Raw genomic sequence first — 22,324 nt, forward strand, 5'->3', positions numbered from 1 at the left:
AGAAATAATTATCATAAATGTCACACCAAATGAGAATGCCAAAGGATCTACAATGAAACAATTTCATATATGTTTGAAAAATCATTTCAACACTGTAATACTACAATTATCTCTTGAAATACTGTATTCATTTCCTTTTTAGGACTTACCATAATTTCTAATTATATGATTATTTGTGAATATTAATCTAAAACTGTGTCTTCCACTGAACTTAAGCTCCTCATAGACAGGGATCACATCTGTTTTGTTCCCCAATGTATGCCCAGCACTTGGTATAGTGTAGAAACAAAGGTGATAATTACAACACTCCTCTGTCATGTTCCCCTCCCACCTTTAGGGTTGCTAAGCCAGAACTTTACCTATCAAGGACTCGATGGTGGGCACCTCCCCAAGGTCATCTAGAAGCTCATGGATTGGATCATTGTGCTCTGGAGCAATGGCATCCTGGTGATCTAACAGGAGCTGCATCAAACATCCATTATCAATTCCATTACACATTCAACCCTCTAGCCCCCATCCTGGCCCACAATGCCTAACAGTGATCTGCATAACAGAGGTTAGATAACAAAGCTCCTGCATTCAAAGAGCAAGCCAATCCTTAGCAAACTAACCCAAGTAAAGAATTATAAATATATAAAGCATCACCACAATGGCCTCTATCGGATGACATATGTTATAAGAATGGAAAGGAAATACACTCTCTTAACCTCATGGTCATAAGGGGATTCATACATACAAATTTCTTACATACAAATGTACCCTATTTAAGAAAGAACAATGAAACCCACAGACTTCAATATCGAAAGCTGTCAATGTACACTATTCTCAGTTCAAATATTTAATGCTTTCAGTATAGATCTTTTACTTCAGAGAAAAGTGTGCCAGATTAATGTTATTATTATCTTAGGGGCACCCAACAAAGCCTTCAGAATGCTATTATCTCAGGCGATGCCCTAAGAAATGATAATACTGAAATTTCATTGACATTTTACTTATGTCCTCACTTCCTGTTCTTTATGCCCCCCAAAGGGGAAAGGAATGAATCAAAAGGATTTGAAGAAAAAGGGAACACCCAAGGCAACAATCACTCTAACGCAACATAGAGGAAAAAGCTGGTACTACAGATCATGTTAGTAAAAAAAAATGCAGAGGGCCGGGGTAAAAAGAAGGAACAGTAAAAACAGTATTTTATCAAGCTACTAGATCAGTGCTTGCAATATAGATTCTAGATTTTGGTTCAGTAGGCTCTGTGGTGGGTCCATGAAACTTCATTTTAACAATCAGCTCAGATGATTCTGATGCAGGTGGCCTGGGGATCACTTTGAAAAACTTAGCAGTAAATATTGTTAAAAATAATAAGCAAAGGAAGAGACATAACATGGCAGATGTGGTGTCAGTAAGATCACAGGAAGGTGAGATACCTGGCTTCCAGAAATGGTAAGCAGCAGCCAAGGAAGGCAGTTAAGGGCAGAGCAATGCAATTAAGTAATTAAAGAAAAATACTTACAGTGTGGGTGTTGATGATTTCACCAATGGAAATGTAGATAACTGGTTTGGTGAGAGTCACTAAATCAGAGTACTCGTCCACATTAAATTTATCCTGAAGCTCTGGGACATCACAAGCAGTTTGGAAAAATCGTCTGAAAATAAGCACAGGGTTCACCCCCAACAAATGATATATGCAAGAGAAGTTGGTTAGAAGACATCCCACAAACCTCTCAAGCAATGAGTTCATGTAAAAACCCAGTCAAGTCCGTTAATTCTAGTGAAACTGCTTCATGTTCACTGTGCTTGACAGCCTTGGGCTCGCTCCACCTATTTTTAGTTCTTACCCACAAGAGCCATTCAACCATAATTTAAAACAGTTCTCAGACACCTGTATTGTGAGGAGAATCAACTTTTTATCTCTAAGACAATACTCTGAGGTACTGAACTCAAAACTGAATGTTAATTTACAGTCATTACACTCTTCAATTCTTCTCTGACTACAAAATACGTGCCTAATACACAACCATTGTTTCTATATCAAGTACTGTATATTTAATGTAAATACATTTTAATGGCTCAAAAATCCTCTTGTAAAGGAATTGATCGCCTCCTAGAGCTCTGAGTACATCAGACACATATCTTACAACATGGCAGTACAGGGAAAGTTAGGTGTGGTATTTAATCTTTTATCTTCCCAATATCTGTCTTTCCCCTCAGAGACAGAAACACATCCACAAAATCTTTCAGTTACCTTATACCCTTCCCCTTACCTGAATTTCTGGTAGGACTGGGAAAGATACTCATTAATGATGCTTAAGTGAGCATTATCTCCCAGAAACATCTTATTGGAAGCTGCATGCTGGAGCATCTTTGCAATGGAACCAAGATTTCGGCGTTGGTCTGTGGTAAGCTGGCCTCCGGCTGACAGGTCAATGATGTCAAAGGCATCAGGAGCAACGATGGCTGGATTCATGTATCGATAGTAAAGCAAGTTACCAATAATCTGGGAACAGATGAAGCAGAAAGATGGTGTCAAAAACCACACTACCAAGTAAGCCACAGATGACTTTGTTAGCAAAGAAAACTAGAAAATTCAGTCCTGCGAGGAAAAAAAAAAAATACACACACACACACACACGCCACAGTTTCTCTCAAGGGCTGAAACTAAAATCATCAAACATCCCTTTGTTATATGCAGAAAAAAAAAACAACAGAATTGAAAGTCACTAGCAATAACTTAATGAAAAAGCAAATCCAGAAGATGTTTTAGGGCATCTTTTGTCCACATATCATGGCAGCAAAATAAGGCTGCTGTTATCCACATACAATTTTTCTTTTCATGTAGATGGGCTTTCATTATAAGAGGCTGACAAATATAGCTAAAATAAGTCCTTAAACACGACCTAATGAGCATAATGTAATATGCCCAACCCCCACCGTCCTCATGCCACACACTTCAAAGGCCAAATTTATGCCTCTGAAAATAAAGTCACTCAACACACATCTTTTTCACAGAAGAATTCACGGACAGTCACAGCATTTCCCCTAGAGATTCATTCAGAAGAAAAAAAAATTAATTCACCTGAACAGAAAGTCTAGAATCGAGGCCTCACTGTAGGAAAGCACAGAACTAGGAGAGAGAAGAAAAAAGCGTTCAGACTAAAAAAAAAAAAGGGAAGGAGCACAGCAAAGTAAGAAAGAGTCACCAGCAACAGCCTTAGCAGAAACAATTGTGCTTGCTGCTAATCACCTGGCCACCAGCAGAGGGAGCAATTCTTCAGCGAAAAGATAGGACTCAAAGAAATTTATCTCAAGACAGGAAAAATCCATCTTTCTTTACTTGTTTGATGCCACTCAAACTACATACTAAGAGACACATCATTTACTATTTACAACTTCTTTCAAAAGCTCACAATCAATGGCTAGCTGCTGCCAGAATCTATGCTTAGGTACCTACTAATAATGGTCTGCAGGTCAAGCCTACATTGTTGTTTTCTGCAACCCTAGATTTATAACTTTTTCTTCAAAGGGTTGATTACTGGAAGGGCAGGAACCTGCTTTCAGATTCTTACCTTCAGCAGCTCATCCTCACCAGCATCAGGGAACTTCTCGTGTAACGAGTCCTTCAGCACTTTGGCAATGAAGCGCATCCCATAACTGTGGGATGGACAACACTTAGTGAGAACAGCCAGGGAGCAGAAGGGCACTAACAGCGGGCTCTGTTTGGGGTCAGGACAACTGATGGCACTCACGGGATTTTGTCCACGGAGCTGATGATGGCGGAGAGGAACTTGTCTGTCACGGCCCGCATGTTCCTGATGGAGCTGTCCAGCCGTGTCCTGACCTCATCATGAGCCAGAGCCTGCTCAGGAGTCACATCATAGGGCAGTTTGCTGGGAAAGCAGAGATTATTCCCAACTATGTTAGACCAATGACCAGGAACAGCTTGAGGGAGAGATATCTCTTTCAAAAACAGAGAGATTCGTTAACTTGCTCATGATCACAGCGCTGGTAAATGGAGAGGCCAGAATTTGAACTGAGGTTTTCAGCTGTGTATTGGGTGCATGCCAGGCACTGTGACTGACGCATGGGATGTAACACATGGTATCTTCTCTTAGGAGCCCTGGTGGTGTAGTGGTTAAGAGCTCGGCTGCTAACCAAAAAAGGTTAGCAGTTCAAATCCACCGGCCACTCCTTGAAAACGCTATGGGGCAGCAGTTCTGCTCTGTCCTATAGGGTTGCTATGAGTCTGAACCGACTTGATGGAGCCTAACAACAACAACAATCTTCTCTTGAGGAGCTTACAGTCTGGCAAGAGGCACATACAAACATAATTATAAACATATTGTGCTATAAATAAGAAGCTGAACAGTGTGCTAAGAGGTCACAGGGATACCCGTCAGGGGTGTGATAGTTACATATAGGAACTGAAGGCATAAGGGCTGACAAGATCACTCAAGGAGTGGCACTGAGCTAGTCAGGGGGTCCAAGGAGCACAAGAAAATGTCAAGGGGAAAGCAGAGAAGATGCCCTAGGTGAAGCGTGAAGGAGACTGCCAGCTACATGGCCCTGGAGATGGGGGAAATGACAAGTGCTGGATTGATCTAGGGGGTTGTGCTTGGTAGGCAAGGGAGTTGAAGAAACTGGCAAGAGGAGTAGATGTGCTAGAATATAGGGGACTGGGGTTAATGGGGAAGGAAAGAGGTCAGAAAGGAGCTGAAAGACAAAAATGTAATGCAGAGGTCAAGGTTTTGGCACTTTCTGTGACGTCAAAAAGTAGCAATGAGGAAAGGGAATGAGCATGCTAAAAACAATGGTTATAGTCAGAGAACAGAACATTAAATTTCTAAGATTTTCAAGGTGAACACTCCCAAGAGGTGACAAAGTCCCAGTTTGCAATGTTTGGTGACTGAAGTAAGATAAAGGAACGCTCATGGAATTCACAAGTCAAGGATAAGCAATTTTTACATGTGGGAAGGGTTTCCACCACACCATGCCATTACACCTTACAGTTATCAGGAACAACCAAATGTGTTATAATGCATTTCCATTTTATGAAAAGCAAAATAAGACACCAGTTTCTTACAGGTTCCTACAAGAAAAAAAATCCTGAAATGCCCAGTGGAATTTTGATCGAAAAATTACTGACTTGTGGACCATCAAAGGAAATAACTCAGTACTGCTGAGCCAGTGTCCATGGGGCTATCACCTAGGGATATCCTGGGTTACAGGCAAAACCTCCCAGACAAGTGCTGTAGTTGGCTGACCACATTCCAGGATTTGGGCCTCAGGTATACAGCCAAAAAAATTGACTTTTCATCACCCCTGGCAACGATTTGACTCCTGGTGACAGACTTACACAGGACTAAGACCTAAATCAGATGCCAAATGATTCCCAATAAGGAATTGGCCTTTTCTAGGAGTCAGCAGAATGCTCTTTTCTTTATCCAGGGCACATCCTCCCCTCTGCCTGGGGTCCAGGTACATGGGAAATAGAATGATGTAGAGCAGTGCTACTCAAAGTGTGGACCAGTGCCAGTCTATGATTAGATAAGGAGCTTAAGCCAAAACATGAATCAACACACTGCTTCCTTCATTGAGGAAGTCTTCCTATGGGAGGGAGAAAAAAAAAAAGTCAGCTAAACTAATCAGTGTGTTAGTGACATAGATGATTTTCAGTTACTGGTCTGCAGACTACACTTTGAGTAGCAATGGTGTAGAGAGCTACACCTCTTAAGCTCCGGAGAGCTTCATTAACGATCTAACCCTACCCTACCCCAAAAAGCCACCATAGCCTAAGCTGCTGACATCTCCACTTCTCACACATTTCAGTCCTCAGCTGGAAAACCAGGAACATTTTGGCTCTCTGAACTCTATTTTCTCATAATAATTACTCATATTCTATTGACACCCTTTTACTTTAGATGTGTTAAGGGTGGTAGTTAAACTACTGCCCTGGCCCAGTGATCTCCTGTAATATGTTAATTTAGTCCAACTTGCAGTATTCCAGAGCAACTTATCATTCACCCCACGCCATTTCCTCTTTCCTTTAATAAAATACAGTGCTCTTGCTCAGATCTGTATGAGCTGGCCTCTGACTTCTCTCCAATTGTATTTCTAGCTAAGCCAGTAACCTTTTGGGTCCTAAACTATCCCAAGCTCCTTTCCACCTCAGAGCATTCAGACACACTGGTCCTTCCGCCCAGCATGTTCTGCCTCACCTCTTAGTAAGGCTGGCCCCGTCTTATCCTTTAGACCTCAGCTAAATTAAATTAAGCTTCTCAGGCAGACTTACCCTATAGTATCCCAGTTACGAATACTACTTAGACATAACCAAACACCTTCTGGGATTGGTTTTCTGGGTTTGGCTACCTCTTGTATTCTCCGTTACAGTACCCTGCACAAAACGTCATCAAACTTATAGCCATAAAGAATAATGATGAGTACTCGAAACATAATGTGGATGAATCTGGAGACATTATGTTGAGTGAAATAAGTCAATCACAAAAGGACAAATATTTCATGATCTAACTTTTATAAAAAGATAAGAATAGGTGTATATATACAGAGACTAACAGTCATTGGTGGTTACCAGGGATGGGGGAGGCGGGGAGAGGAAAAATCATTGTCTAGATAGTAGACATTTGTTATTTTTGGTGATGGGAAACACAACACCAAATATGTGTGAAGTGTGCACAGCCTGACCAAGGCAAAAGACGTCACTAAGAGGTACACAAGAAAAAAGGACCCTTTGGTAATTGCTATGGCATATATGATTTTACAACAACCAAAAAATATATGTACGGGCATATATGTATGCATACATGTGTACAGGTATGTATATGGGAGTCTATATGTGGATATATATAGGTATATATAGGACTGCTGGTGGTGCAGTGGCTAGGTGATCGGCTGCTAACCAAAAAAAGGTTGGCAGTTCAAAGCCACCAGTTGCTCCTTGCAAACCCTATGGGGCAGTTCTACTCTGTCCTATAGGGTCACTACAAGTTGGAATCGACTCAATGGCAAAGGGTTTGATTTTGGTATATGTATATGCATGTATGTGTATACATGCATAGATATTCATATATATAATAAAGCACATAGGGAGCACAGTTACAGATACTACTTAGACATAACCAAACACCTTGCAAGATTGGTTTTCTGGATTTAAAGGCTTAGGACCACAGTTTCTCATGGGACAATTTGGTCAACTGACATACTTCATAAAGTTTATGTGCAACATCCTAGTCTGCTGACTAGTGTCTGGGGTCTTAAAAGCTTGCGAATGACCATCTAAGATACAACTATTGGTCTCTTCTCATTCAGAACAAAAGAGACAGAAGGAAACACAAGATACAGAGAAGAAAACAGTCTACAGGACTGACTGACTATCTACACGAAGCAAATCCTAAGACAAGAAGAACTAGATAGTGCCTGGCTACCACTACCAATCATTCTGATCAGGGCCACAACAGATGGATCCTAACAGAATGGGAAAAAAATGTAGAACAGAACTACAAATTATTTTAAAAATCTAGAATTACTGGACTGGTTGAGACTAGATGACTTCCTGAGACTATTGTCCTGAGATATTCTTTGGATCTTGAACCAAAACTATCCCAAGGTCACCTTTTAGCTATATAATAGATTGGCTTACAAAATAATATTACCTGTGAGTACTGCACTCCTTTAAAAAAAACATCTATATGAAACCAAAAGGTCGACATTTAAAAAAAAAAAAAAGATGAAAAGGTAAGGAGGCAGGGAAACTAGATTACTGTATTTTTCCGCAAATAATGCACCCATACATATAACATGCGGAAATGATGCAATTAAGTAAAACAGTTCTGGTATAGCACGCCTATGTCTCCTGTGCATGTCTCATGACACTTACAGAAGTGAATTTCAGCTTCATTCACCCATCTACCCATATTATAGGTAAATCATACTGGTTCTTTCTTCCGTTCATTTTCTTTAATCTCCTGCTTATGTATATAAACATAGTTCAAAAATGTTACTTTTGATCATAATTGTAAAAAACATATAAGCTATGGTCAAGAAGTCATGGATCGAGTTTGACAGTCCCCTGGTAATTGGAAAATAAATAATCAAAACTGCATTTCTTTCTTTAAGTTGATAATTATAGCACATTAGTTCAGATCATCTTAAGTGAAACCATTAGGTTATGTTAGGTCTGCTTATTTCACACTTTATGTTTTCTTAGTGTCAATTCAAAGAAGCCCCGGTGGCACAGTGGTTAAGCGCTTGGCTGCTAACCAAAAGGTCAGCAGTTCAAACCTACCAGCTGCTCCGAAGGAGAAAGATGTGGCAGTTTGCTTCCGAAAAGATTACAGCCTTGAAAACCTTACGAGGCTATGAGTTGAATCAACTCAATGGCAATAAATGGAGTAGTGTCAACTGAAGTCAGCAAGATGTAAAAAAAAAAAAAAAATTGGCATAGCATGCTTATAGAAATAACGTGTACGAGAGGTTGTTCGGTTGGCAAAAAAACATATAAGGCATGTGTTATCTGCAAAAGAATACAGTACTGGAAATAGAACATCCAGAACAGAAATAATGAGAATGTTCATGCACTGTGAAGAATGTAACCAATGTCACTGAACAATTTGTGTAGAAACTGCTGAATGGAAACCTAATCTGTTGTGTAAACTTACACAGAAAAAAACGACAAAATATTATCTAAAAAAAAAAAAATTCAAACTTTCCTCGATTTGTAATAATATTGTTATTTTTATGTACCTGTTGTTGTCTCTCCCAGCCAATAAACTATGAACACAGGGCAGGGACCATGTCTGGGTCATTCATTATTGTATTCCAGCATCTAGCACAGTGCCTGGCACACAGTAAGTACTCAATAAATATGTGTTGAATAAGTGAATACATTACTAGGTTAACATTTAAAGAACAGTTTTCTAAGGAAGAACTATTTGAACTATTATCAGTTTGTAAATCAAGAGATTAGCTGCATGAAAAAAGAAGAGAAAGTAATAAAAACCACAAAAGAAAATGGTGTTGTTTTCATACCTTGCTTCTCCCGTCTGAGATTCCATCTGATTAACCCAAGATTTGTAAATATCCACAGGGTCAGTTTTGATGTTGAGAGATTTGTCATCCATAATCTCCTTCACCACCGGGGCCAAGATCTGTCTCAGGGCATTCTGGCCCCGGGCGCCACGGTTGAAACTTACAACCATCTTAATAACTGTAGGATTTCCTGTCACAATTTCTTGAATCTGATCTACTTTTGACCTATAAAACACCAGACACAAATTCAGTTTAAACTAATCACAGAATGTATCGACATAAAGATCATTCCTAATTCCTTCTTAAAGATCTTGTCTCCTAAAAACAGATATAACTGGAAGAAAGGAGTGTATGTGCTTTCTCTAAAAACACTTTCCAACACTCATCTGGACACAGGACCTTTCTGCTCCTGCAAACTTAATCACAGGAGTCATCATTAGGTACTCCGTGAGATAAGAATGTGATTTGTGTTTAGGTCAGCTTTTTAAAATTTATATTATAATACAGTATGTGCCTAAAATTAACTTAGCAAATTTCTTATTCTATCCTCTTCCCAGAAGGAGCAACACTTTTATATTAGTAACTGTCATGGATTGAATTATGTCCCCCAAAAAATGTGTATATCAGTTTGGCTGGGCCATGATTCCTGGTACTGTGGGATTTTCCTATATGTTGTAAATCCTGCCTCTATGATGTTAATGAGGGAGGATGGGTGGCAGTTGTGTTAGTAAGGCAGGACCTGATCTACAAGACTGGATTGTGTCCTGAGGCAATCTCTTGAGATATAAAAGACAGAAGTGAGCAGTGAGACAGGGGGACCTCATACCATCAAGAAAGCAGTGCCTGGAGGAGAGCGCGTCCTTTGGACTGGGGTCCCTGCGCCGAGAAGCTCCTAGTCCGGGGGAAAACTCATGAGAAGGCCGACAGAGAGAAAAAGCCTTCCCCTGGAGCTGACACCCTGAATTTGGACTTTTAGCCTACTTTGATTGTGAGGAAATAAACTTCTGTTCGTTAAAACCATCCACTTGTGGTATTTCTGTTATGGCAGCACTAGATGACTAAGACAGTAACAATTAAAAAGGATGCTTCTTTAGAGTATTTCACACAAACCACAGTATTAACTGAGATTAAGAAAAGGTACAGGCAGGCCTGAATCTCAAACTATGAGCATCTATAACAGTGTTAAGGACTGACAATACTCAATAGGGCCCCATGCCCTGAAGAAATGTTCATACTTAATTTCCTCCTGGAGCGCTGTCTTAAAGAGCCGTAGGAGCAGGTATTCCTCTCGCTGGTTGGATGCATAGTTGTAAAGTGTGAAGATGACAGAGTCCATGAACTTGGTAGACTTGTTTTGGGGCATCTGAAAAATCAGCTTGGCCAGATAGGTGGGGTTGGTCTGAAATAAAACCACAGCATAAGGAATTTCTAGATAATACAAAGGATACCAAAAATATTCAAGTTTTTTAAACTTGGAAGACTAGAAAATATGTAAGAAAAATAAGACAGCCCTTCACTCAATCCTCAGTGGAAATCGGAAATACTTCCAGAGAGATCTATTGGTAAGGTTTTCTTATGAAAACTTTTATAGCTAAATTTTACTGTATTAATTCCAGGAGCCACTCACCTGCAATAAATAAAACAGATGCTGATAAGCTTCCAATTTCTCTCTCTTCTCCTTGCTCAAAGCCTTGAGACCTCCCTTCTGTTTATTTATCATCATCATGTCAGACAACTGTTCCTTATTTTTCTTGGTGAGTTTTTTACTGTGAGAAACCACATCCTATAAACAAACACCAACATATAAATGAAAAATCTTTCAAGATGAAACTCTGGACATTGTGGAAAGGTCCTTAATCACTTGTAAACTTACATGAAGGTCTACTGCACTCTGGCAGATCCCAACTAAATAATTTAGAATCACTCCACTGAATCCTATCTTCAGTACACCAATCAAATCTATTCCTAAGTCCACCTTCCTATAAAGAACTTGAGTCATAAAAAAAGTCCACTGACCCAGGAAATCAACTTCTAGTAATCTGACTTAAGGGAAGTCTTAAACACAGTAAAAGCTAATTGCTTTTAATCTATTTAATTAATACATTAATTGCAATGTTACTTAAAATAAGGAAAACCTGGGAAACCACCTGAACGACAAAATAGTGGAAAAAAGGAGGTAAATCATACCATATCTTCTAATGGATCATTATGCTCCCCTTAAAAATAATATTTATGACTATTTGATTAAAGCATCTTATCTCCTAACATTAAATAAAAATATAGAATGTGGGGTGATGGAATTAGGGCGGAATTTTTATCTTCTTTTCTTAATCGAAAATTTTCTCTATTATATATTGTTTCATTTTTTATATAACTTTTAAAAAATATATCGCATGAGCTGAGAAGAAAGTCTGCCTCCACCCTCTCTGAGAGTCAGAAAGGGTGAGGTAGGGTAACAAAGCAGGACGAGGTGCTCTGAGGCCCCACCTAGACGAGACGTACCTGCAGTGTAATCTTATTTTTCACTAGCAGTCCAATTTTGATATCCATGAGATTGAGGTCATTCTCCAGCTGCTGATTAGAACGAATGAGGGTGATAACCTCTTCCCGCATCTTCATAAGATCAAGTTCCTCTTGAAAATCCTGGTCACTCTGATCCAGCAGGTGGACAAATTTTCGAACCACAATCATAGGAGGATCCTCAGCATTGACTGACAGAAAGTAAGTATGCATCAGACAAAGAACAGAGCTACCAGGAAAAGTTCTAAGTCTCAGGAAATATCAGTATTGTCTTGAATATGTAGCTGTATTCACATATGAGGTATCTGTTTCTTTTGAGACGAGTCAAGACAAGCACCAAGTGCAGTCTTCTTGATCATGCTATTGCCATGTTACAACAAAACCTAATGTGGCAAGTGACATGACATGTAGCCACGGGTTAGCAAAGGGCTTAAATCACAAGTAACACCCTACACCCTAAGCCTTGCCTTCAGGACAACACAAAAGATCTGTGGAGAATACCCAGAACCTGATGGCTCCCCCCAGTGCCTCAACTCTTCACTGCTTAGCCAGTTACTCACTGAGGGTCTTGTAGTCATCACGAGCTTTGTTTGCCCGAATAAAAGCCTGGATTTTGATAATGTCATTTATCTAAGGAACAAAGAAAAAGAAGGAATTCCTTCACTCATTTGTCCATCAAAAATACAGCAAAGCTCATTCCACCAGCCCTAATACCCCAGGGTACTTACATGGTCTCGGAAATATTGTAGACGATCTCTATAGCGCTTTCTAGCTTGATGCATCCTGGCCAATGACTGAATCTGTGGAAAAGGAATCCTGAAAATTAGACGAGTCCTTCAACTTAATATACATCATACGTGAGCCCCACACTGAGAAACCCCGCTCAGGCTACCATACCTTTATAACTTCATCTTTATGGGAGCGCAGGTAAGCTAAACGATCTTGATATGCCTTCCTCTGCTTGTATCCCCTCCACTGCGACTGAAACCATCAAACATTACAGATGACGGATTATTCCCCAAGGATCACAGGAAGTTTAAAAAATCTTATCTTGATATATTATGCAGGTGTGATTCATGATGAAGCTTTTTGAAAGACCACTCCCAACAGTGACAGGGGACAGAGGAACTGTGGGTGGGCTGTGCCTTCACCAGGAGAATACAGGCTAATGTCTACTTGTTGGCACAGCACTTCATGCCTTTAAAAGTGTATCCACACAGATTCTCTTATTTGCTCCTTACAATGAGTCAAATGAGAAAACAGACTTAGAGAGGTTCACCACTATCTGGCAGTGTGAGGCCATCATTCCCTACTCAGAACTCTTTCTATGACATTGTGCTACCCTGTCATTGAAGCAAAGCCAACGCTGTTTCCTCTCCAGTTTAAATCTTACACAAAGAAATAGTCTTAGAAGCTAATGAGGTCTCCAAGAAGAACTGCCAATTAAATACCACTAAACATGCTATCATTATAATGGTAGAAAAGAAGAGGCACTTGTCAAAAGAAGGATGAGATAAAGAGGTCAGAAGGCAAAAAACACACTGAGACATTGGACTGTGAGAACTGACTGTTTATTACCCCTGCTCTAGAAGCCCACCTGCTGTCTGAATAACTGGCTCTGAGATACCTGAATGCAGGTGATGGCAGGGATTTGCTTCTTCAGGAAATTCATCCTGGATCGGAATTCCTGTCGAACTAAGTATCCACGGCAGCAAGCCTGCAGCTTGGTGATCAAACCTTCATTGGCCAGCCAAAGCTGTTCTCGGTTATATGCAGCAGTCACCCCAGAGATGGAACTCTGAACAAAGCATGTGGGCATATTAGAAGACATACACAGGTGAGAATGGACACACACTTTAACCCTCACTGCCTTCTAAGTCTATACTAGATCTTTAGCTAAGCAGTGACAATGAAGTCTTCAGGTCTGTTTCTCAGGGCCAGGCGGTTCTTCTCACATTAAAAAAAAAAAAAAAATCATAAACAAAAACTTGATCTTCTTTTACGTCGTATGTTGTCTCACTTACCAACTCACCTATCCAACACTGACTATGCCAGGAACTGTGCTAGGTGATATGGGGTTACTGTGGACAAGAACCACCAAGGGGTGTGCAGCAAGTACCAGGGAGCCCCTTGAATGCACAGTGTAGGACACCTGCAGGGGAGTGGCCAGAAGTGAGGCTTGAAAGCCACATCTCCAGGCAGATTGCAAATGGTCTTCAAAAGTAGCCTAAAGGGTTTGAAATGCTACTATAGGCACTGGAGAATCAGCAAACTTTCAAGCAGAGGAATAAAACAATCAGATTTATTTTTAGAAAAACAGTACGGTTAGCAGAGTAGCTGACAGACTAGCAGGAGAAGGGACTTGAAGCAAGTGGGTGAATAAGAATGCTGTCATCATAATCCAAATGAAAGATGACTTGGGTTTGAACGAGGGTAGCAGTGGTGAGAATGGTTAGGTGAGAACACCTGATTACCTACCCAATATCTATGTTTCCCCTTTTCCTTGTTATCAGAGCCTTGATTTTTTTTCTGGACAATACTGTGCCCAGTTAAAAGATTCCATTAGCTACAGCTAGCTCATGAGATATAAGGAGAAGTAGTTTGGGAAGACCTATAGGAAAACTCCTTAAGAGAAAGACAGATAGCTGGCACTGTGCCTCTTTTGCTTTTCCTTCCTGTCTTCCTACTTCCTGCCTGGGCTGTTAACTTGATGGTTAGACCTCCACACTGTCATTTAGGCTCACAAGATGACCTTGAGAATGGAAGCCACATGGTAAGAACAGCAGAGCAGAAACAGAGAAGGACCCTGGGATGGATGATATTATGGAGTCAACACACCTTCCCTGGATCACCAACTCCACAATTACTTTATGTGAGAAAAAAAGAAATACACCCTTATGTATTATTTCAGTCTCTATTTCTTCTATCGAACAGAGTCTGGGGTACCTGTAAATGGACAGGCAAACCTGGTGGTCAGCAGAAAGGGTAGAGTATGGAGGTACAGATTTGGGAGTCATGAGCACAAAGGTGACAGCTAGAGCCAAAGGCTAGAATAAAATAATTCAAAAAATGTGCAGAAGAAGACAAGAGGGTCAACAATGGAATCCTGAAATGATTCAAGCAGAGGTAGAGAAAAGGAAGTTGGAAGACAGATTAGGAAGAGACACTCAGAGAAGTAGGAGAACCAGAGAGAACTGCACTAGAGAAGTCAAAAGGGTTGAGGGCTTAAGGGAGGTACTTCAGAGAGGTCAAATATAATGAAACCTCCTAAATGAATTTGGCCATTAAAAGGGTATTGATGAATTCTAAGACAAGAGTTTTACTAAAGGGAAAGCTGAAACAGGAAACCATACTATATGCTGCTGTGAGCTAAGAAGTGAATGATAATGGAAATTCTGTGGGTTAAAAAAATTTTTTTTTCAAGATGAGAGAGACATGATTATACATATAGGCTGCTCCCTGCAAGTAGAGCCCGTGGACTGGCAGCATCAACATCACCTGGGAGTTTGTCAGGAATGCAGACTCTCAAGCCCCGCCTCACCCACTGAATCAAAGTCTACATTTTAATAAGATCGCCAGGTGATTCATATACACATTAAATTCTGAAAGTCAGTACACCAATCAAATCTATTCCTAAGTCCACCTTCCTATAAAGAACTTGATTCATATAGTACAATAATCAAAAATATGAGAGAAGAAGACAAGGTCTGCAAAGAACTGGGAGAGCATGGAACCAAGAGATAAGGTAAATCTCTTTTACCTTAAATTTGGGAGTTTTGGACAGGAGATATTTCCTCCAGGAAAGAAAATGATGAAGGATTTGGTGAAAATTCAGATAAACTGCAAGAGCAGAGAGTGGGAAGATCCACACTTGATTGCCATTATTTTTTTTTAATTAGGTGGGAGGCTGAATCATGTGCTAAAAGCATGGTAACATCGCTTTCCTGCTTAAAATCTACTTAGGTCCGCATGTAAAACAAGATCTAAGTATGAGTGTTTCTGTAGAGGTTAATAAGATACTTAAAGATGTACATGACTCAAAAAGATTTATAAGTCAAAGCCTGGCTTCCTTACCTAGCATGTGAGGCCCTTCATGATTTGACCTGAGACTATCTTATTAGCCTCCTCTTCTGCCACACCCTCCACATGACAGTCAATAGGACCACTTGTCTTTCTTTAAATGGTTCCTGTTCTTTCAGTCCTCTGTGCCCTTCTCCACACTGTCCTTTCTGTCTAGAACAGCCTTTCTCCTCTTTTTCCCATCTGCTAAAATCAGATATATGCTACCTTCCTCCAGGACAAAATTTGTTGTTGTTGGTGGTGGTGTTAGCTGCCATAGAGTCAATTCTGACTCATGGTGATCCCATGTGTATAGAGTAGATCTGTGCTCCATGGGGTTTTCAAGGCTGTGGCCCTTCAGAAGCAGATCGCAAGGCTTGTCTTCCTAGGCGCCTCTAGGTCGGTTTGAACCACCAACCTTTTGGCTAGCAGTCAAGCGCTTAACCATTTGCACCACCCAGGGACTCCACAGGAAAATATCTACTGCTTCTTTAACATTCCCTTTATTTTACTGTTATTAGAGCATCTAGTTCTCTCTGACTTACATCACAATATTTGGTTCTATGTCTGTTGCTTTTGCCACATCACTATGAACAACTGCAAGGTAGAGACTCTATGATACATCTTTATACCACTCAACACAGAGTTCAATGAGTCTGGTTCAATTTAATCGTCTGCGAAATCATTAGCAATGAAGTAGAAACATTGGAAAGATGAGAGATTATAACTCTTCCTAAAAGAGGAACTTTAAAGATAAGATAGATACTCATCTCTCTGATAGTTAAGTTCTGAACAAAGGGCTATTTCCCTTCATATGTATGTATATATTCTACCTGTTCTACACAGGATTTGGGGAACACTGCCCAGTGGAAGTAGATGATCTTTTAGAAGTCCTTTATTGTTCTTTCTAAGATTCTTTGATGCTTGTTAATTACGTGTCTAATCATGACGTAAAACAGCTTACTGAACATCTTCCCTCCATATATTTTCCTCTACTTTAACGTTCATTAGACAATTCCAGTTTTAATGAACATGAGCTCAGCATCAGTAATGTTAGAGTTCCTCAAGAGCCCATCAATGACAACACTAAGTGCCCATTACATACAGGCACTGCAAGGAAAGTTAGTGGTTCACCTTCAAATCTAGTAGGGGGCATAAGACACGTACACGTGACTAAAATTCAAATCTGAGTACATTATATTCTGAACCAAAGTTCTTTGGGGGCGTCAAGGGAAGATGGAAGGGGGAAGGAAAGGAAACAAAGGAAAGGTTCACAGAGGAAATGACACTTGAGATGTATGTGCCCAGAAGAATAGAACTTTGACACATGTACATGGCAGGGAGGGACAGCTCACGACAGCAGGGACTTTCTTTTGTTCATGGTTATATCTCCATTGCTTAGAAGAGTGCCTGCTACATTTAAGAAGGTGCTCAATAAATAACTGTGGAGTGAAAGAATAAACTCCAGGAAGAATGAACAGCATAAGCAAAGATGGAGGATGGAAAAAAAGCACTTTAAAAGCTGCTATAAACACGTTAACTTTATTTGAAAGTACAGGTTATAATCTAACACAGTACAGTCTGACTGGAATTTGTGAAAGAGCCATAAAAGAGACTGAAAATGTAAACTGAGAGAGATTAATAGTAGTTGCATTTAATGGGAGTCAGAGCAACTTTTCATTCGTTCTTCTTTTCGGGATCACCCCAAGTTTTCTTTAATAAATACACAAATAAATTGACTTAATTCTACAATTCAAACGTTTTACTAATTTAGGCATTGTCGTACCCTTCCCTCCTATACGCACACACACAAAAATATTCTAAAATAGTTCGTTTTAGTTCAGTTCATTACACAACCTAAATTTTAATCTAGGACTTCTGACCCCATGCCCCATTCCTCCTAATATCAGCTCTAAAACATTTTTTCTCTCAGGTTCTTCTTATGTGAGGAAAGGTGGCCTACCTGGATCTCCTCTCGAGAAAGATGCACAGAATTTTGTACAAAGTCTGGGGGTTCATCCCATCCTCCTTCCTGGGTCTCCAGATTGTGGTAATAGTGATAGCCACCTTTCACCCAGTGCTTCACCCACTTGCTGTTATTATCTCCTGGTAGAAAATAAAAGACAGATAAAAGAAACCCAAAGCCACAGTCCCCACATTTACATGTCTCATACTATAGGATTATTCTAGTCAGGTTTAATAAACTATATGAAGACCTTCCAAAAGCCTGTTCCTTGGATCTACAGAAGTAAAGGGCATCCTAAGTTCCCCTTTAGTTATGGTTTTGCAATATCTAATTCAGTGAATTTATATCTAGTTATAAAAATAAAATACCTTTGAAATCAACCAGGACTAACTTTGTTCCTTCCTAAACCTATGTTTAAAACCTTGCATGTTAGAAAACTGCTCATATAAAAGATCTGTGACCATTCAGCCTCCATTTAATAATAACAATAAAATGAGATGAGAAATTTTATTTTCATTCCTCTCTTTTTGTAGGTAAACTACATTCAACTGTCTATAGGCTTAGACAATCAGAGACTGACACCCCATACAGAGAAAAACAGATATTTTGATCCATCCCATTCTCTGAAAACTGGCCTCATTAACACAGGGGTTCACAAAGGGCAAAAAAAATTTCAGTAACAAGGATATTACTACTTTAGAGTCTTTAAGATGAGCCTAAATACTGCACTTCTATGCTAAAATGTCTCTCCCTACAGCTTGTCCCTTTCCTCTGTATCTCTCCTCTCATATACTCAAGTTCCTAGCTTGAGGACACATATGTATTTCCCCACAACTCACCTGCTGCCAGTTTTTTCTTCTTGGCTTCAGCAAGGTCACTCTGATAAGTTGCACCACATTCAGGGATGACTCCATACAATCCAACATCAGGGGAACGAAGGGCACTCAGTGTTTTGCCAACATCACCACTATCCACTGCCTCATTAATCGCAAAGACTCCTAAGGCAACTATATAATCAGAAGAGAATTGTTACAGGAACAGTTTAAAAAGCATCTAAATTCACACATTATTTCACTTAACTATACCTATTGGCAAACTATTTCCCTAGATCTCTTTATCTTGGTTAAGCTGACTACTGAGATATGGAGCACCTTGCCTTCCTCACCCTCCACCAAAATAGAAACAAAACAATTGATACGTACATTTCTGTGCTTCTTGAGTGTCTTTGTTGGATTGCCAGATTCCACCCTGAATTTCATCCAACCATAGCACAGCTGACTCATCCTGGGTTTCCTACACACCATTAAAAGCAAAACAGTATCACAGGCATGAATTCGGGGTACATGTGATGCACATAGGATAAAGGAGTTTTCTGAGATTCAACCAGATACGGAGGAATACGTTTCAAATGTGTGAGACAAACAGAATAGTCAAACGAGAGACGCCAAACATCAAAAAACTCATAAAAGGTTATAAATGTCTCAGATGTAAGTGAAGGATATGCTGGAGATGAATTCAAGTTGTTCAAGAGGTCAAGGGCAGCCAAAAGGGGCAAAAGGACTACACAAACTGGGAAGGAGTCAGTAACTGTAATAGTGACAAGGGCTATTGGTTGCTGTTAGCTGCTATCGAGTTGATTCTGACTCATGGCAATCCCATGTGTGCAGAGTAGAACTGACCCATATGGTTTTCAAGGCTGTGACCTTTCAGAAGCAGATCACCACGCCTGTCTTCCAAGGTGCCTTTGGGTGGATTCAAACCACCAACCTTTGGCTCGCAGTTGAGCACTTAGCTGTCTGCACCACCCAGGGAAACCTGTGATAAGGGTTAGGTTATCTACATGAATGCATAGTACATATTCTAGAAAGCCTCCTTAGCCAATGATATTTAGAGGAGGTTTATATTCTCTATGACTATTAATGTTATTAAGACTAGCAAGCCTTGCTCTAACAAGAACCTTTAGATTATTATATTTAAAGCCAGGTATCACTACAGGCAATCTAAACTTATCACCAGCTTATATTGCTAAAACTTGGTATCAAATCAGTTGTTGGGAACTTAAAAACGAAATTTTACACAGAAATATTATAATAAGTGATGGCTAGTTTCCTCAGAAGGAGCCTTGGTGGCGCAGTGGTTAATTACTTGGCAGCAAACTGCCAAAGATAGCAGTTCAAACCCACAAGCCACTCCACAGGAGAAAGATGTGGCACTCCGCTTCTGTAAAAATTAAAACCCTATGGAGCAGTTCTACTCTGTTCTACAGGACTGTTATGAATTGTAATCCATTCAACGACTCAACGGCAATGGTTCGGTTTAATGGGAGTTTCCTCAGCATGACCGACAAAAGCCTCACTAGCCCATAGTGTAATCTGCATTGAATACTGGGGGCAGAGGTGAAGTAGTAGTAGAACAGTAGCTTACTTCCCTGTTCCTAAACATGGTTTTAGACAATTTTAAAAAAATCTTATTATTAGTGATCATTTGCTCTAAAAGTTATCTTGAATAGAACTGGATAGCAAAAAGATCTTCAATCTCTAGTCTTCTGATTTTCAAGAATGTGGCTGCCATCTTCTGATTCAGGTTTTGCCTCTAGGTGGTCCCTATTCTACCGTCCACCTATTCTCAGTGTGAGAGTCAGAACTGGAAACCACTGCCTGATGCCCAGTTAGATGTCAGCGGTTTTACAAAGGTTACAAAAGCAAGTAAACCTCAACTGTCTCAATGGGTAACGTCCCTTTGTTTGTTGAGATATCTCTAAGATCTTCATAGACAACATCATGTTCTTCAATTCAGCAGATTAATATGGCAGTCTTCTCCAGAAAGGGCAAGGCACCTCGGGTTTAAAAGTGGCCAGGTTGAGAGATATCATGCTTGATGTGCTCTTGGCTGACCTAACAAAATGAACTGTTCCTGAGGCTTGAGCTAAAAGCAACTGGTATAAATAGCAGTTTAAATATCCATTTAGACTACCTGATGTGAATATAACTTGACAAGGCACCAATGAGGCAGAATAAAGAACTGGAAACAGTAACCATAACTGTGTGGTCAAATGAGGCAGGGTCTGGGCTTTGGGATAAAGTGGAAAGTTTCAATGAATTTCAGTAGGCCCAGCAGCTGAAGCCACAAAACCTTAGAGGGGGCTTGGCTTTCCTCTAGCCCTATAGTAGAGAGATACAATTCACTCAGTGAAGCAAAGCAGCCACAAATTCCTGCAATTTACAAAGAGCTTAGAGATAGGGTAAGGGCAAAGGAAAGCATCTGACATTGAAAGCAGTGGTTTCTCTCAAATGCAGTTTTTTTAAAAAAGATCATTTAACCAAATGATGTTAGGTGTTGGATTTACATAAGAGGTACTGTTCCCATTTTAAAGCTCACAGTCTTAAGAAAGGAAAAGAGTAAACGGAAAACTAGAATACAAGAATAAATAACCTAAAAGTACCTTCCCATTACCAGTCACTTTCTATTACTGAAAACAGAAAATGGCCACACACAAGCCCCTAGAGTCATATGAATAAATACTGGAAATACTAAGCAATAGTTTCGATGTGAGACAACACAATGAGTCAGCTACAGGCTTGTGTGAACTTCAATTGAGAAGTCATAAGCAAGGAGGCTGAAGGTCTAATTGCCAAGAGAGGTAACACAGAAAAAGTTCCTACGTCATAAAAACAGAAGGTTTTTCCACAGAACCAAGCTATTTTTGGTTCACTTTTAGGCTAATCACCCATCGGATATCTCCGAGCAGAATCTACTGTAAGCAAATCTGGGACATTTAGCACAACTTCCTTGCACTGAGACAAAGCCATAGCTTATCAATAATTCTGACCATTCAGAGCTCTGTCTTCCCTGCACCAAGAAGAAAAAAAAAAACCAAAAAACCAAAACCCACTGCCTTCGAGTCGATTCCTATAAGACAGAGTAGAACTGCTCCATAGGGTTTCCAAGGAGCGGCTGGTGGATTTGAACTGTCGACCTTTTGGTTAGCAGCTGTGCTCTTAACCACCGCGCCATCAGGGCTCCCTTCCTTGCACCATAACTAATAAAAGGATTAAAGTAAAACCTTTCAGACAGTCTCCCGTAAAATGTAAGTATTGGAGCTATAGTATGAAAGGCAAGAAAAAGAGAATGGGCCAGTGTCTCCTGTGAATCAGGGAAATGAGGTATAGGAATACTCCTCACCTAACTGATGGAGGAAAGAGAGATGGCATACATCACCTCATGGCAGTGTAAGGAAAGAGCAGGTTCTCTCTGGTTCAGTTAGATCAAACAGGATCACAAAACCCAACTCCTCCTATTAAAGTTTGCTCTAAAGAGATCACCTAAGATTAACTCAAATCACTGAGCAGAGAGTCAAAACCCTAGTCTAGATATCATGGAGAATACATAGATCAAACAGATTTAATAATGTGAAAATGCTATATAGAATATACTAAAGTACAACCCCCAACAACTCTGACTGACACTTAGAAACATACAGACTGCATTACAGAAGAAGTAAGAAGTTAGGGAACAGAAATAAAAATTTAAAATGAGAGGTGAAAGAGATAAAGGAGCCATAAAATATGGGAAAAGAAAAGGGAGCAGAGTCAAAGAATGGCTATTTTATATACATATTACACTGAAAACACAAACACATATCTCTAAAGGGCACTTCTCTCCCATTAAAACTTTCTTTAAAGACTACCTTTTTATATGTGGCACAGTATTCATGTGATGATAGATAAAATATTTTATATATCT

General features: G+C 39.9%; 1 protein-coding gene across 1 annotated transcript in view; it reads right to left on the minus strand.

Annotated features, from left to right (window-relative positions):
• The window catches only part of IQGAP1 (IQ motif containing GTPase activating protein 1), a 109,377-nt gene that overhangs the window by 19,029 nt on the left and 68,024 nt on the right, over positions 1 to 22,324 (minus strand). Inside the window, exons 16-31 of the mRNA XM_004370654.2 lie at positions 18,784 to 18,874; positions 18,421 to 18,588; positions 17,579 to 17,721; positions 13,184 to 13,354; positions 12,454 to 12,537; positions 12,285 to 12,356; positions 12,117 to 12,186; positions 11,539 to 11,747; positions 10,664 to 10,819; positions 10,272 to 10,435; positions 9,037 to 9,261; positions 3,741 to 3,881; positions 3,561 to 3,645; positions 2,259 to 2,491; positions 1,508 to 1,640; positions 360 to 462 (exon numbers count right to left, since the gene is read on the minus strand). Of these exons, the coding sequence (XP_004370711.1) occupies positions 360 to 462; positions 1,508 to 1,640; positions 2,259 to 2,491; positions 3,561 to 3,645; positions 3,741 to 3,881; positions 9,037 to 9,261; positions 10,272 to 10,435; positions 10,664 to 10,819; positions 11,539 to 11,747; positions 12,117 to 12,186; positions 12,285 to 12,356; positions 12,454 to 12,537; positions 13,184 to 13,354; positions 17,579 to 17,721; positions 18,421 to 18,588; positions 18,784 to 18,874 (2,248 nt within the window). The remainder of the gene's footprint in view (positions 1 to 359; positions 463 to 1,507; positions 1,641 to 2,258; positions 2,492 to 3,560; positions 3,646 to 3,740; positions 3,882 to 9,036; positions 9,262 to 10,271; positions 10,436 to 10,663; positions 10,820 to 11,538; positions 11,748 to 12,116; positions 12,187 to 12,284; positions 12,357 to 12,453; positions 12,538 to 13,183; positions 13,355 to 17,578; positions 17,722 to 18,420; positions 18,589 to 18,783; positions 18,875 to 22,324) is intronic.

The sequence above is a fragment of the Trichechus manatus genome, unplaced genomic scaffold, assembly GCF_000243295.1.
Source record: "Trichechus manatus latirostris isolate Lorelei unplaced genomic scaffold, TriManLat1.0 scaffold00009, whole genome shotgun sequence".
NCBI lineage: Eukaryota > Metazoa > Chordata > Mammalia > Sirenia > Trichechidae > Trichechus > Trichechus manatus.